Genomic DNA, 17,157 nt, shown 5'->3' on the forward strand with positions numbered 1-17,157 from the left:
AGTCTCGGAAGACTATGGTATGGACCACTCTGAAGGGTGGTTCTGGAACAGTGTCCTCTCCAGTGCGCGAAGTCTGGGTAAAGTAGGTATGGAGGACAGGCTGTTACCCATGTAGCAAATCCCGCCTCCCCACGTCACTAAAATGGGCCAATGGAAAGGCAGAAGCCAATACGGTTGGTTCCAGTAGCGTCGCAGGAGTTTCCAGAACGTGACTGTGTTCAGTCATGAACTGCCTCAGGGACTCCAGCTCCGGATTTTACCTCAAGGTTGACTCCTGAAGCCTCTTCTATAACTAGATGTAGCCACAAGGCAATGGAGGTTTGGGATCAGAGTTTTCCTTCTCTCAGATGAGTTGCCTTCCCAGGCTAACGAATCCCATCTACCCGGGGGCTGTTTAGTCACCTCTTACGACAAGTACAGTCAAACTGAGTGCCTATTCTTATCCCCAAAGCTACACTATCACAATTACCTAATTTTTTCATCCAACTTGATGGGCCCTCCAGGAACTTGGGGACACAGCAAAGTTGTCTCTCTTTTGTTCAAAACCAAGGCCATTTCCAAACCACTATCATAACAGCAAGCCTGTTAACTTCATCCCTTTTTCAAATTCCACCATTTATTTTCCCCTTCTATTGCTCTTTTTAAATCTTTCTTCTCTAAGTTCTCTTTACAAGCCCGCTAAGAATTCTATACTGTTTAAACATCAATAACTTTGCTTGATTTACGATTACATATGTTGTCTATCTTCTTTGTCCATTGCCTTTGGCAGCACCTTATCTCTGGAATTCAGTGCCTCCAGGCAGTTCTGTGATCCAGTCCCTCCCACTCTTGGAAACTATCCCAAAACATACTTTTCCTCCAAGAAGTTCCCTAGCTTGCTGCAATTTAGTTTGAAACATCTTTTCCTCCACTGTCTTTCGTCCCCCTTATGTATGATTGCAAACCTGTGGTAGTGAGCCATCATTGTTAGTTTTATGAACGCACAGCTTAACAATAAATAAGTATTCTATTAACTGGAAAATGAGCCCACATGATCAAACTGCAGCTTCTGGAATATCTTTCTCTGGCAGAAAGGATGAACCATTATGTAGATCCCAGCATAACCCAAAACTACTTACTCTATCATAGCAAAGAAGCGTGGAAAAATTTGGTGTTTTTTGTTGATGCACCAGTTCCACAAAGCGGGCACAGTAAACAGCATCAATGGCAGAAAAAATGCATCGAGGAAATATACATAACTGCAGAAATTTTGTTATGGTCTCATTTTTCGTGGACTCTGTAAGATACATATATTTATAAATATAGTTTATTAAAGGTTACCATGATGTCACCAGCATGTCCATTTTACAGTCATCTAATATTCTGTCATAAATTAATCTAGAGACAAATATTCTAAAATAATCTAGAGACAAAATAGAGACATCAGGGAGCTATTCAGACATACACTAAACCACGGTTTGAATGCAGTTTGCAATACTAGTTTGTGGGTAGATTACGATTTGCACAAATCTTAGAATAAGGTTGTATTCCAAAAATGCAAGTCTTCCTAAATCCCATTGGTCGGGTAGCCTAATCCTTTGCTGCCCCGGCACTGTGTGGTACAGCAGTGCCAAAATGGCTGCCACTGTATCCTGCAGGGCCAGAGCAGCTGCTGGAGGACTCCTTGGGGTAAGAAACCTTGGTTCCCTTACCCTGTGTAGAACTCTGTTGGCCTCAATGGGTCTCCTCAGAGCTGAACCAGCTCTTTAGCTAGCACAGAACCAAGGACACCTGTACTGGTCTCCGCAAGGTTGGGAAGGGCATTGAATTCAGCAGCAGCTTCTGTCACCCTCCCAGGCCTGATCCGCCTTCTAGCCAACCCTCCCTCCGCACAGTTCCACTCCTTCCTGCCTTCCCCACGCCCAGAGAAGCTTCCCCAATGACTGGCAGGGATACTTATCAGGTGCTCATCTTTTGCAATCCTACCAGCATGAAGGCCCAGTGGCAAGGTGCCTTATGGTACTTTTGTGACACTCACTGCCAGCGCCAGCAGCAGGCACCACAGCATTGGGCTTTTGAACTAGTCACGATTAACTTATCTCATTTCATTTCAACGTTGTTTAGCCATTGCTGCAACCCCATAGACTGCCATTTCATCTGAACCCAGCACTTTCAGTTGTATCTTAAGGAAGCTATAACTGGAAGGCTTTCATTTTGGCATATGAAGAGGCAATGTGTAATGATGAATTGGAATAGAAAAATTAAATGTTTACAGAAATGCCTTTGGAGGTTAGTATGCTGTAATTTTATTAATCAGCAGGTGCAACAGTGAAAAAGTCTCTACTTACTTGCAAGAAGCCAATTGTCCTTTTCCAGCTTCAGCCTTTGTAGCACCCTTTGCACATGCTCCGACTGTTTTTTCTCCTCCTCAAGAAGCTTGTCCTGGAGGGCCGTGCAGCGTTCTTTTTCTTTCTTCTTTTTATTTGGAGGCTAGCATGAAAAACATTTAAACACATACACACAACATTTGAATTTGATATTCAGCATACTATCCTATAGGGCTTATAAGAAACTCTGCCCTCATTAGGAGCTTCAGAAGTTGGTCTCCTACAGAGATCTGAAAATGCCTTCCTTACATATTTAAAGGCAGAAGAAATATGCACTAGCAAATGAGAACATAAGCTGAATTGATGCTTTATTCAACCACTAACATTCCATACTCCATAACTGCAAAAGCAATTTGGGGGTACAATACTGAGAAAGCCTGCTTCATTCAAAATGAATGGGACTCGTGGAAGATCACCTCCTGATGGAATATGCCCAACAGGCTGTATCCAAAGAGAATTAGTCATGTCCAAGACTCACTGAACTAATGTCCTAAGATAGTCACAAATAGTTTGGTCCAACGATTTTAATAGTATTTAGTGCACTGACAGCCAAGGGAGGAGACAGAAAGCCAGCCTCCATCCCCACACAGCCATCAGCTTCGCTGAGACCAGTCGTCAACTGGTTTCCAAGAATCCAGCAGAGGAGCAAAGCAGGGAGTATTTTTATTTGATGCAATTTATTCTCTTCTGAAGCCACCTTGAGGGCTTTTGAGTCCAACAGTAGGGTAAAAACTTAAATATACAACTTTGAATTCAACCCAATACTTACATTCCTTACAAATCTACCGAATGTCATCGCTTCTGCTAGCAAAGGAGCCTCATGAGAAAGTTCAATGCCTTTAGAAGACATATCTTATTCACTAGGAACAGCAGGGCAGCAAAGACTCCATAACAGAATATGCTATTACTTTTTTTTTTAGTTGGCAACCTTCAGTCTCGAAAGACTATGGTATCGTGCTCTGAATGGTGGTTCTGGAACAGCGTCTAGTGTGGCTGAAAAGGCCGATTCGGGAGTGACAATCCCTTCCACACTGGGAGCAAGTGCAGTCTGTCCCTGGTCTATGGGCCTTCCTTCTTTGCCTCAGTCTGTTGGCCAAGTGTCTAACGGACCGTGGCGAGGCAACACCTTACTGGCTTGGAACTGCCCAGCTTAAGGCGGGCGGTAGCTGCCCAATGAGATGCAATGATCTCTCCCAACCTATTATTTAACCTTGCCACTTTATTGCTCAAACGTTTACGTGACCTAAGAGCAACACAGCAAAACTTAATTTTTAACTGCCCAAATTTGCACTGTTATTTGAAAAAAATATCACTGTTGTAATGTATGTTTTTAAAACACAAGATCTAATATACCCCATTGCTTTTGTGTGAGATTACATTACTGAAATGTGGTACCAGTAATAATCTGTTACGGTTGGTTTGTGAAATTGGAGTCAATGTGAAGTCAATTATCTATTACCAGCCGAGACTTTAAATGGGGGTCCTCTGAACCCCAGTAACAGATTGATATGATGAAAAAAAGAGGAAGACGGTTAAAACATCCACATCTCTTTGAAGTGTAATACGTACCATTTCCTGATTGTCATCAATTGCTTTCATCTGGACCTTCAGTTTGTTCACTTCACGTTCATAGCTGCTGTGGGGCACAGCAAGGTCATACATTGTCAGGGACCAGAACGTGGCATAGAACTGTGGACTGATATCATCCCAGACCTTAGGGAGGTGCAAGGAGATGACTGCATCGTGAACAGGAGCCATCACAATCTCACACGACGTAATGTACTTGTGAACTTTTTGCTGCTGCTTGTTCCCTTTCTCAGCTTTTTTCAGCTCATCGTATTTTGACTGATTAAAAAACACAAAGCCAAACACAAACACTATTATTTTAGGATAAAAACCCAAAGAATGAAGCCGGCATGATGTCTGAACAATGCCAGTCTATTAAACATAATTTTGCTAATCTCAGCGAGAAGAAATTAGAGAATGACAGATGCGCAGCACAATCCTATCTTGTGCTATAACAGGCAGGCCAGCACCTGCGCTATATCCAGTGCAAGACTGGGGCCAGAATTGGCTCTCTTCCCCTTACTCCTGGGTAAGCCACCACAGCCCCAATGGGTCTCCTCAGATCTGTGTCACCTCAGGAGGTGGCACAACTCTGAGGCGATCAGAGCAGTTTGAAGCTGCTCCACACTGCTCGGGGAACAGGGTTGGGATCTGGCATAACTGCGAGATCCCAGCCCTGCCGCCCGCCCCCTGTCCGCCCCCTGGAATGCCCTCCACCTGCCCTCTCCCTGCCCGGATCTCAGCCAATACAACTGTTTTGATGCAAGCCACAATGGAGGCTGGATGCTACCTCCGTGCGCTGGTGCAGCTTGCTCCCAATGAGGCACAAACATGCTTTACGGCTTGCGCCAGCCTACACAAGGTTAGGATTGCACCCTTAAGTTTTCAATCCAAACAGTCTGTGCTTCATACCTGGAACACAGGCCAGGTGAATGTTATTACTCACTGAAATATGATGTGCATACATTGGCCTTGAAAGAAAAAATGCAGCATCGTGAGGGGTGTGAAACTCATTACAGAGAACATCAATAGAAGGCACTCGCTTAATATAATCCTCGGTGCTTAAGTTGGATGCTAAAAACCCACCGAACTGCACCAGAGTGTCGTGGCACTGAAATGGAAAAATAAAAGAGAAACGACGAGTCAAGTAGATACTTTTCAGGTGACAAAAATGAATTCAAAATGAGATTTGGGGAATCATTACCATTTGATAAGGACACTCCTGATAAGAGTCTATTGTTCTGCAAAAAATTAAGCCACCTTGGACAGGATATAAAATATTTTAATAAATATGGATACTTTGGTACATAATATTGGTGTTCTGACTTTTAAAAGCAGCTTCTTCTTTTTAATTAGTATTTTATTTATTTATTACAGATACAGGTGAGGAAAATGGGTTAATGGGTTAACCTGTACTACACAGATTACACATGAGGGTATTGGCCATACATTACAACATGCATTATTCCAAAAAAGCAATCAAACGACTGAAAAAGGCACAATAGTCAACAATACAAAAGCTATCATATCCGTCAGTATAAAAATTTGGATTTATCTAAACACTCAATATTGTTTAACTAAAATTATCCAGTCATAAAAAGGTTTCCAATATTCTCTTACTCTACCTAAATCTCTCTTTCATTCTTTCTGTTAAAACTTCCATTTCTGCTATTTCATAAATTTTGCCTATTAAATTTGCTCTAGTTGGAATGTCTGTAGATTTCCAATTTTGCGCAAACAATATTCTTGCCGCTGTAGTAATATGTACAATAAGATATTTCTTATATTGGTCTTTAATTTCTGATGTCACATTTAAGGGGAATATTTTGTGTCGTAGAAGCGCTGGCAGAAGAACCAGGCGATCGCGCCGCCGGCAGCCCCCGCCGCCAAGGCGCTCAGCCCGCCACTGCTGGGACCAGCACTGACGTCCCACAGCCGCCTGCCGGGAGCCAGCTCCGGGTTGCTGCCGCCGCCGCGGTCCCTGAGCAGGCGCCGACACCGTCGCCACCCTAGGAGTCCCCTCAGCCCTGCCATAGCGCCGGCTCCACAGAGCGTCAGGGAGAGCCAAGCCGCGGCAGCAGCCGCGAAGTCTCGCGAGAGCTGAGTGCCTAGCGCGAGAACAGCGGCTCTCTCCTGGCCAAGCTACCGTTACTCCGCCTTCCCTCCCCCACCCTCCAGCGCCTCCGCCTCCTCAGTCCCCTCCTCAGGTCTCCCCACCTTTGCTCGCCTCAGGCCGCGCTTAACGGTCTCGTGACACAGTACGGCTACAGTCCTAGCTACGCTTTCCCGGTCGTGAGGCCCATTTGCCGGCGTATAAGACGACTGGGCGTATAAGACGACCCCCCCACTTGGAGGCATGTTTTTCAGGGCAAAAAAGTTGTCTTATACGCCGGCAAATACGGTATCTTAATATTTATATTCCAAATTTGTTTCCAGCTGTCCATCGGTATATTATATCCAAAATTTTTTGCCCAGCGCACCATTGCATCTTTAACTGCCTAATCCTCCATTCTTATCTCAAGGAGGAAATTGAACATTTTTAAAATGTATTTCCCCTCATCAATCAAAAATATTTTATCAAAACTTATATCTTCTTCATAAAAACCTATTTTTTTGTCTTCTTGTAATCTTGTTCTTATTTGCATTTCGTTCCACCAGTCCAATTTCATTCCTTTCTCTTCTAACTCAGACTTACTTAAGATCTCTCCTTTGATATTCAACAAATCGCTGTATGGTTCATTTTGGTCTTTTTTTAATCCAGTTCGGATTAGTTGCTATTTCAAGCGGTTTTAGCCACCTGGGTAATTTAAGAGTTTATCTTGTATTTTATCTGTTCCCATATCCAAACTAGGGATCTTCTTAAAATATGTTGTCTAAAATATCCATGCTGTACTTTTAAAAGCAGCTTCAATCCCACATAACCAGCTACATGGCAAGTGAATTATATGCATATGGGAAAACATCTTTTTCTCAGTTTTCAATACATGTAGTTCTGCGATCGCTTTTACTTGCCTGATCATAGAGCTTCCCCACCAGCTTCAAATGTTTCTCCCCTCCTTCTTGAAAGATCACACCATTGCGCTGTTGAGCCATAAGAAGACACAGTGGAAGGGCAAGATCGTGATCCAAAAGTGCATCTTTTAATCTCTGAGAAGACTTCTTAGTGTTTCTGATCTGACCAAAATATCCACCCTGACCAAAGAAATAAGGAGTTCAGGTTTCAAAACTGGCAACAAGAAGGGAGAATTGAAAAACTACTGGAAGGCCTGGTTCCAGCACACCATTAAGAGATCTGTAGCACCGAAAGCTCTGCTTGACAATTCTCATATCTGCTACTGATGCCTTTGTTTGCAAGGCAAATAAGGTTTTTGGCCAATAGCAGACATTGCCATTACATCTAAACCAATAAGCTATGGAGGGAGTGGGCAAACCGAAAGCTCTATTCCAGGTTCAGCGTCATAGAGCCAAATTATACTTTGACATTTCACCTAAACTGAGCCATAGAACCTTGAGGGACCTTAAAGACTAACTGATCAATTGGGGCATTACATTGTTTAAAAACAAGGTGCATCATTAAAATATCTGTAGCACGTAAAGCTCTATTTGACAATTCTCCTGTCTGCAAGGCTAATAAGCTTGTTCTGCTGAAAAGGCCACAGTGGCAAATGGCCACAGGAATGTATACTCTTCCCCTGCCCCGCCTCTCTCCAGCACAGATCTTACCCCAGCTTTAACCAAGGTTAGTGTTTATGTCAAACTTCAAATTTAACCACTTTTAGATCTAACCAGGGTTCACTGTTTAACAAGGATCTGAAACCAGAGTGAAGGTTTCAAAACCAGTTAGCACTGACACAGTTAAATCAGTGTCTATGTAAGACATAGCCACAAGGAGGAAATACAGGGAACAGACCATTCAGAAGCCCCTGCCTGATCTTAATGATGGTTAAGGAGCAGTAGTATTACATGTGCACTGGTCACATACATTCATGCAAACCTTATTTGTCACTAAGCAATTTCAATAGCTAGATGCTATTACTACTTTCTCCTTCCTCAGTACAGGGTCATCAATTGTTCAGCTACTTCAATCAACCCATCACAGCAAGCGAAACACTTTAAACTACCTGTTCTATATTTTTGCCACATCCATTTTTCCTTTTATTCTAAGTACAACCATACCTCTGCTTTTAGCTGCTCTCCACCAGTCATGGCCTCCAGCTGCTCCATTGTCATCTCTTCAGTGATTTCTATTCCAGCCATTTTTTGTACCACCTCTTTCAAAATAAGCAGGTCAAAGCTATGGAGAAGAACAAAGAACAAAAATACACATGTATTCATTGAATTACAAGCAGCACACTGAATTGCAAGTCATTTGCAGCGCATAATTCCTAAGTTTAGTTAATAGAAGTTCCAAATATAACATTTTCCTGAAATTTCTTACAGATGAAAGCACAAACTACTGCTGACTCCAGTTCAGATGCAGCAATGAGCAAGAAGGTGCTGTAAGCAATTCATGATGTCTGGGATAATGGCCCTGAACAGCCGACCACGATGGGTTATGCCCAGTGCTGACAAGTACAACATTCAGTGGATGCATAGTACAATGTGGCTGCTCATGAAGAAGACATCTGATCCACGTCGAACAGGGCACTTTGTGCAGAGTTCCCAATCCAAAGCCAGGAAACAGTCACAAAGCCCTGTTGTTGGATTTGGTCACTCAGCCGTGCACATTTTCAGCTTGTGCTCTGTACTAAACTTTGAAGCGACAGAACAAGTCACACACTTTAAAAATCCAAAGTGACAAAACTCTACTGACCTTTTCCCAGCCTTGAGTTGGTTTGCCACATACTGGAGCAGACCAGCAAGCTCTATAGGGTATTTTCGAAAAACAGCACCACAGAAACTAGCTAAGCCTAAAGAAGATTGGGGGGAAAAAGTCAGCTCATACTCAATGTGATGTCTATAAAAATGAGCTTTTAAATACACATATTTTGTAACCCATGCTGAACTGCACATTTCTAATTTGTTATAAGGAAGAGATCATTATTGTTACAACCTGTTTTGCACATTTTTTGGAAAAACCACTCTGGGAGCTAATCCATGCAGGTCATGCCTCATTGAGGTTCCGTTCCAGAACCCCTAGTGGATAAAAAATTCAATGGATATCAAATCAGTGGAAAAATAGCTTTAAAGACCCGCTTCCAGGTTTCTTGCTCCTCTATTATTGCCTCAGAATGCACTGGTATAGACACTGTTATGCATTCAGCCACTAGATAGGGTGAAAAATGGAATCTAGTGGAAAGAAATTATATTTAACAGCACAAAGGTAGGAAATTTTATTTTTGTGCTTTTTTTCCTTGTTACAAGGCACCTAAAAGTGAACCTTAGTATCAGTGGTAAGTCAAAGCAGTAGATACTGAGGTACCACCTGTATATACTTTCCCTGGTTCCTTCTTCATCTGCCCTCCCCTCCTGTCCAACAAACAAGCATCAAGATGGTACTGAACCGCATCAACAGCCCTACTGACATACTTCCTAGAACCTTTCTGGCTTTGGTAACACTGAAAGAAGCTATTAAAAGTGGCTTCCAAGGCACTGCCAGTAACACTGCAGTTCATTTGTTAGTTAGGGAGTTTATCCTGCCTTTCAATCCCAACACAAAAATAACATTACATCAAAAGTAAAACAAATCCAACAGCAAAGCAACTGAAAACAACGAAGCACAACAAATCAAAAAGGACAATGGGCAGCAAAGGGAAAATATTGACTTGGGGGAGGGATCAACAACCTAACATACCTGGTAGAATAAAAATATCTTCACCAGGCATTAAAAATTAATAGAGATGGGTCCAAATGGACCTGCTTGGCAGAGAGTTCCACCAACCAAAAAGCTCTGTCCTGTATCACCCACAACCAGCCCTCAAATGGTGAGGGAACATGGAGCAGAGTCTGCTCAGCTCCAAGCCTTTGGCCTGATCCTCTTATGTTTAAGTTTAGGACGTAATCCTAACTCCTTATGTCAATGCTTTCCAGCACTAATATAAGGGCAATGCAGCTCTGAGGTAAGGGAACAAACATTCCCTTACTTTGAGGAGGTCTTCATAAGTGACACCCAACTGCAGGATGCAGCACATGTCCCATTGGCACCACTATACCAGTGGTGGAAAGGGGTTAGGATTGCGTCCTTAGGGCTTTAAAGCTCAAACCAGCATTTCAAACTGAGCCTGGAAACAAACTGGTAACCAGGACAGGTGGTACCAAAGCACAGGCTTGCAGGCCCAAAAGTAAACAACCCAATGCAACATTCCACTGTGCTGTGTGAAGAGTGGCAAGCAGGTTTGGACCTTCTCAGCAATAGTACCAACACTGTGGAAAGTCCCCCCTAAGGCACATCACTTCCACCCTGGCTCCTTTTCACCAGCTGGCTAAGGAAGTAGTGCTATTCCAATGACTTTTGGAATTGTATTTATTATTATTATTATTAATAGTATTTATATACCGCTTTTCAACAGAAAGTTCACAAAGCGGTTTACAGAGAAAATCCAATAACTAATGGATTCCTGTCCCAAAAGGGCTCACAATCTAAAAGATACAAAAGAACATCAGCAGATAGCCAGTAAAAAAGACACTGCTGGTGTGAGGAGGGCCAGTTACTCTCCCCCTGCTTAATAAAAGAGAAGCACCCACTTGAAAAAGTGCCTCTTACCCAGATAGCAGGGGTAGCAGGGGAATTATACATTGGTTCTGATGTGCATTTGGATTTATTTGTCTCTGCTAGTTGTTTTGCATGTCTGTGGATAGCCTGAAGCTGATTTTTTATGCTCTTTTTTTAAAAAAACATTTTGTTGTGTATTTTTATTACTACTAGCCAGCCCAGTAGGATTTTTTGTTTTGGAAGATGAAAAGGTGGAACATAAATGTCTGAGGTAGTTAATAAATTGGTCCCATACAACAACAGTCGTAATGAAAACATACACCAGTACTAACTTTGAAGCCAACTGGAAATTGTGGTATCGTCGTGTTTCATCCTCTCCTTCTCGGGATTTGCCAGTGCTTCAATAATGCAATCTTTTTCTGAAGTCAAGGAAGATTCCCCTCCCACAATTCTGCTATTAGCATCCACTGCATACATCTGACAATTTGCTTATAAACTTAACAACAGTTTCTAAGTAGATTGCTACCATCTTTATAGGTGGGAATTGAAACGTAATATTATAGCAAAACCTTAAACAAGAGAGGGTCTGTTTGTAGTTCTGAAGTATTTATAAAGTCTTGTTCGCACATGCCCCTCTAAACTCCATAACTCCAAAAGGAGTTCACCAATATCTGACATTGCCCAGTGCCAAAGTAAAAAATCATAACCACCAAATTAGGGGCTCTCTCTGACAAAAAGCCATAACTCTATGAAAGTATGGTCAACCAAACTGTCACTTTGCATCTATGAGGTTTGGATCCTGCTGGTCACACAAGCGAACCTTTGCTAGTCAATATTTAGAAGCTTGTAAATATAAAAGATTACTAACAAAGAAGAAAAAGTTCATTATTAAGGTGTGAGTTAAATCTTGGAGTGACTTACATTAGCAAGCTTTTTTTTTATTTTCATAGTTAAGCTTGGAAAGGAGCCAAAATCCAAAACCAGACCTCAAAACAGCAAAACCCTGTAACTCTAAGATGGCTAAACATGAGCAATTACAGCACAAAACTAATGAGTAATGGAGGCAAGTTTGTAAAGTGCAAGATGCAACTCCAGGGCAACTAACAGTTCCAGCAAGTGGAAAAAAGGATACATGCCAAGACATCATAGTTCAATGAAGTGAGGTATTTCAACGAGTCAACAACTGGGGTTATCAAGTTATCATACTTCTGTATCTGAGATAGTATCTAAAAGAAACACATGAAAAATAAGCATAAGATTGCCTTACAGGTCTTGCATTCTTACAGAAACAGTTTCTGCTTTCGCATGTTCATCTAAAACAGCTGTTAGCATATAAAATATATATTTAAATTTCAAATATTATACAGTAAAAATATGCAAGCACTCTGCACCCAGTTATACTTTGTAAAGACACAATATTTCTGAGCCTGATAATTACAACAGGATTATTGTAATAGCAAAGGTATCTCATATACTTATCTTACGACGTACATAATCAAATAAAATGGTTGGATTGCTGTGGCTCAGTTTCCCAATTTGTCTTCCAGAAGGCTTTACATTTTCCTTTGTTAAACGCCTGTAACACACAACATCACAATTTAGTTCCTCTAGTTGCAATTTGTATTTCTATGTTCTTATGGATGCCATTAAAGTTTGACCTTTTCCTTTCACTCCCAGGGAAACAAATGTTACACATACACCTATGTAGAATTCCACATAAGAACCTTGAAACAGGATGGAATATAAATCAAGATAGATAAACTACAATGGACTGGTTTCCTCAATGACCATATACAGTGGTCTTAACAAATTCAAGGAAGAAATTCAAATGGAATATAGGAGTTTAAAATCCATGCCTGTGGATGGATTTAAATCAGTGCATGCTACAATCTGAGCGGCATTACTTCAAGTAACCTGGTTTACAACCTGAGTTGATGATCTGGGGCCATCCAATCGGCCAGCACACATGCCATGCCTACAGTGCTTACCTGTATTTCAAGAATGGCAATCATTATTTTTAGGCCACTGAGCACAGAGGGTGCAAATGGACAATAAGATCTGAAAACAGAACACTTGTGGTCACAGACGACAAGAGAAAAACAGTGCAGGGACTAAGGGCCAAATCCTATCCAATTTTCCAGTACGGGTGCTGCTGTGCCAATGGGGTGTGTGCTGCATCCTGTGGTGGGGAGGCAATCACAGAGGCCTCCTCAAGGTAAGTGAACATTTGTTTCCTTACCTTGGGACTGCATTGCAGCTACATCGGTGCTGGAAAGTTGGATACGACTGGGCCCTAAGGCAAGTGTAAAGGATGACTTACTCCTAGGTAAGTGTGTACAGCACTGAAGCGCCTATGATATTAGCTCCTACTATCTCAACTATATTCTCCAGTAAGGACAACAAACTTACTTCATAATATATTTGGCTCTGTCAATTGTCTGAGCTTTCACCTTCACAAGCAGCGGGTGGCTATTGTATGTTTCATTCTTCCACTGGCCGTAGAGACGATACCTATTGAAAGTTGCAAGCAGATGGGGAGGGGGGAGTGATTTAGACAACTAGAAGTCTTGATGTCCAGTTAAAAAAATATCTTCTTACTAATTACTCACCTGTGCTGATATGGAAATGTTTTAAACATTCCCCAAAGTTCTTCAGACATGCACGCGTTGCAGTCCATCAAAGAGAGAGAAGGAAGCAAAACTTGGTCGGTAATACTCAGTAAACAACTGAACAACAACTCCTAAAGGAAAAGAATTATTGAAGAGTCAAACAGAACAGTACAAACTAATTCAAAGAGTAGCTTTTTTATTTATCTCATTAAATGTCCCTCCCTACTCAGCCAGCTAACCTCAGATAATCTACTAGGTTAGCAGAGTACATTCATTGCTTCAAATCTGCATTAAAAAAATTTCACTTCTGCATTGTGCACTATGTGAAAATTTCACTTCTGCTGCATTGTGCAGCAGAGAAAGCTACAAAGAAAAATGTAAACAAAGTCACTAAAGTGAAACATGGGGGAAATAAAATCAGAAGATGTTACTATCTACAACTGTATCATTCCAAACATATACAAATGAGATGCAGGTTTCACCGGTCTTCCCTGGCAAAGCTACATCATGACATGTCAATGCAAGCTGACATTCAGTCCAAACTTGATTTCTATAGGAAGTGGTGGCAGTGAAATAGTATCTGACAGCTTTCAAAGTAATCCACCTACACATTAATGTAAAGTGTAATGTAACACCAGAATCAGGGGACATCCACTAAAATTGAGTGTTGGGAGGGTTAGGACAGACAAAAGAAAATATTTCTTTACAAAGCGTGTGGTCAGTCTGTGGAACTCCTTGCCACAGGATGTGGTGATGGCATCTGGCCTGGATGCCTTTAAAAGGGGATTGAACAAGTTTCTGGAGAAAAAATCCATTACGGGTTACAAGCCATGATGCGTATGCACAACCCCCAGATTTTAGAAATGGGCTATGTCAGAATGCCAATGCAAGGGGGGGGGGAAGAGGATGCAGGTCTCTTGTTGTCTTGTGTGCTCCCTGGGGCATTTGGTGGGCCGCTGTGAGATACAGAAAGCTGGACTAGATGGGCCTATGGCCTGATGCAGCGGGGCTGTTCTTATGTTCTTAACTACAATTCCCAGGAAGCCTTGCAGGTCTTCTTGTTATCTGGTGTGCTCCCTGGGGCATTTGGTGGGCCGCTGTGAGATACAGGAAGCTGGACTAGATGGACCTATGGCCTGATCCAGTGGGGCTGTTCTTATGTGACAACCACCAAAAAAGTCATGGAAATTGCACCTTGAGATCACTGCCATCTTGCCCCATTCCAAGACCGGGTGATTGGTTTCAGTCATGCAAGCTCTGATCTGTGTGCAAGGTCTCCCTCTTAAAGCTTCTTCCCCAGAGAAGTGAATGGGGAATGGCTACATACGTTGGTGTGCCCGCATATTTGAAGATAGGCAGATCCCTATATTTTAATGATTAGACTGTGAAAGCCAGACCTTGTAAAATGGTATGACTTGTTCAGAAGCTTTATGGCTCTTGGCAACTTCAAGAAAGATTGCATGAAAGGCTGTGGGACTAGTTTTACACACTGTAGCTTTCATGCTGCCTATTACAGCTCCAGGTCAAATGATGTTGAATACACCGAAGCGTGCTGTGGGTATCTCTGCCGGAAACGTAGCAATGTTAAGTCCAATTTCAGGAACAATGTGTAAGGATGCTCACCACTTTTTCTTTATCCTCTTGTTTCCCTCCATCGGATTGGTACTGAAACAGAAACAAAGACATATTACTAAAATTTAATGGTTTCAAATCAAGGCTGTTATCCCCAGGAAGTTAGACTCCTCTCACCTCCCAACTACAAAGAGAAAGAGCCAAGCCAAAGAGAACAGGGAAGCAAAAGAGCCTAGCGGCAACAATTTCCTTGGACTTCTCTTCCACTGAGGAAAACATGAGGTGCTACTCAATGGTGTTGCAGGTGATCACTTTCTCCTTACTGTTGAGTACAGGCTAGATTGGAAGGTAGCTCGCCAGACACACACACCTATGAACACCAGTTAGAGCTTGCAGCTAATACAGGTGCAAAGGCTTTTATAAGTGTGGCTCCTCCTATGAGATGTTAATACATGAGCTGGAGACTGTCACTTAAATTTTTCAAGTTGTAATTGGATGCATGTTTTTGTTTTTAAACAATTCTATCCTGGCTGGGAAAAACTGGAGACAAATTACAATCCAAAACATCACCGCACACATCTTTATAACCACAGAAATAGCAATACTAGACCCAAGAAGCCAGAACCAGAAAAAGACAGAATTACACCAAGTCAGTCAAGTGAACTGAACCTTCAAATGCTTTGCAAAAAAGTTAAGTTTCCAAAAGGTCACAAGAAGACAGGGGAAAGGCCAACCTAATCTCACAGGGCAGGGAATTCCACATAGCAGATGCCACAAGAGTGGCCAACTGAACCACCGGAGGTAGAGAAGCACGCAAGATGGCCTCCTCGGACAAATTGGGGCGGGGGAGCAGACCGTTGCATATGGAGGTGGTAGCAGTCCTTCAGTATCTTTGATGCTAAGACATTTAAAAGGTTAACCAGCACTCTCAACTGTACTCAGCAACAAAGCAGCAGTCCATGCAACTGGCATACCATCCACATCACCCACTGCCAATTCCTTGGTAACGATGAGAAAACATGAAGTTGCATTCTACACTATTGGAAGTTTCCTGGTGGTCTTCAAGGACAGCCTTGTACAAAAAACAAACAGTGTACCAGGCAAAGGCAATCCTCGACATGGGTGACACCTGGGTTGACATGGGTGACACCTGGGTATCTAGGTGTCAGCACTAGGAGCATCCCCAAACTGCCCATCTGGCCCTTCTAAAGGAGGACAGTTCCACCCTGAAGAGGCTGACAATCTATAACATGAGCTGCAGGTGATCAAGAAAACCTCTTCCTATTATCAACAAAAAGTTCCAGGTCTTAGCAATATGGTAGATGCTTTCTGCAAGCCCACAGTATCAACATACATAAGAACAGCCCCACTGGATTAGGTCATAGGCCCATCTAGTCCAGCTTCCTGTATCTCACAGAGGCCCACCAAATGCCCCAGGGAGCACACCAGATAACAAGAGACCTGCAAGGCTTCCTGGGAATTGTAGTTAAGAAAATAAGAACAGCCCCACTGGATCAGGCCATAGGCCCATCTAGTCCAGCTTCCTGTATCTCACAGAGGCCCACCAAATGCCCCAGGGAGCACACCAGGTAACAAGAGACCTGCATCCTGGTGCCCTCCCTGGTGTTAGGTGATATTTACAGAGGCATCTGTCAAGTAACTGACAGTCCAACTCAGATTTAGAAGTGCTTATCCAAGTAATGAACAGATGTTAAACAACTTATAAGTGTTAGAAAACAAATTCCATGAAAATGTCTGTGACTGTTAGCTATTTAACATGTGAAATTATACGGAGCACTTTGTTCTACAAAAAGGGTTATAATTTTCTCTCTCCATAAAGTGACAACAGAACAGTTTTATTTATTATATACTATTTGCGCGTACAGCTACTGGCAATGCATTTCCTAGAGAAACACCCAATGAAGATAGTAGAAAAGCTTCATATCTGTCTCTGTATGTTTTTATTGTTCATCACCTGAATTAGCATTTTAAGACACTGGAAATGTGCATAAACTGCTTTTCTTCACCCGCCACCTGCTTTTCAAAGCAGAATATGCGCAATTAAAAAAGACAAAAGGCAAACAGATGAAAAAAGAATACAAAATGAAAGAATCCAGAAACATGCACTTTCTATATCCCAAATGTCTAAATCTGTGCATTTTATACAGCAGTGTTGCTATTGTGACATATGCGGATGTTTTACGATTATGGACCAAAGAAAAAGAACACTCAAACTGTGCTACAATTACCTAGCCAAACACTCACACCATTAAAACCGGATGCCATTTCTGTTTGAACCTCTCTTATCTCAGAAAAAGAAACTCCTCCTCCTCCCTTTCTGCAAGTGGAGAGTGCCCACAAATCCTGCATGCTCTTCTTCCTTTTCAAGTTA

The 17,157-nt window shown here is 42.2% G+C and overlaps 1 protein-coding gene across 4 annotated transcripts in view; it reads right to left on the reverse strand.

Annotated features, from left to right (window-relative positions):
* THOC2 (THO complex subunit 2) overlaps positions 1 to 17,157 on the reverse strand; it is a 66,857-nt gene that overhangs the window by 21,908 nt on the left and 27,792 nt on the right. For all 4 annotated transcript variants that reach the window (XR_010795005.1, XR_010795006.1, XR_010795007.1 and 1 more), the window contains exons 13-25: positions 14,817 to 14,858; positions 13,194 to 13,324; positions 12,994 to 13,095; positions 12,076 to 12,160; positions 11,717 to 11,810; positions 10,917 to 10,997; positions 8,746 to 8,842; positions 8,109 to 8,226; positions 6,945 to 7,124; positions 4,879 to 5,043; positions 3,936 to 4,211; positions 2,328 to 2,469; positions 1,119 to 1,276 (exon numbers count right to left, since the gene is read on the reverse strand). Coding sequence is in view for 1 of the 4 variants with exons in the window: in XM_066639960.1 (XP_066496057.1) it covers positions 1,119 to 1,276; positions 2,328 to 2,469; positions 3,936 to 4,211; positions 4,879 to 5,043; positions 6,945 to 7,124; positions 8,109 to 8,226; positions 8,746 to 8,842; positions 10,917 to 10,997; positions 11,717 to 11,810; positions 12,076 to 12,160; positions 12,994 to 13,095; positions 13,194 to 13,324; positions 14,817 to 14,858 (1,671 nt within the window). In the remaining 3 variants the exon portion in view is untranslated. The remainder of the gene's footprint in view (positions 1 to 1,118; positions 1,277 to 2,327; positions 2,470 to 3,935; positions 4,212 to 4,878; positions 5,044 to 6,944; positions 7,125 to 8,108; positions 8,227 to 8,745; positions 8,843 to 10,916; positions 10,998 to 11,716; positions 11,811 to 12,075; positions 12,161 to 12,993; positions 13,096 to 13,193; positions 13,325 to 14,816; positions 14,859 to 17,157) is intronic.

The sequence above is a fragment of the Tiliqua scincoides genome, chromosome 12, assembly GCF_035046505.1.
Source record: "Tiliqua scincoides isolate rTilSci1 chromosome 12, rTilSci1.hap2, whole genome shotgun sequence".
NCBI lineage: Eukaryota > Metazoa > Chordata > Lepidosauria > Squamata > Scincidae > Tiliqua > Tiliqua scincoides.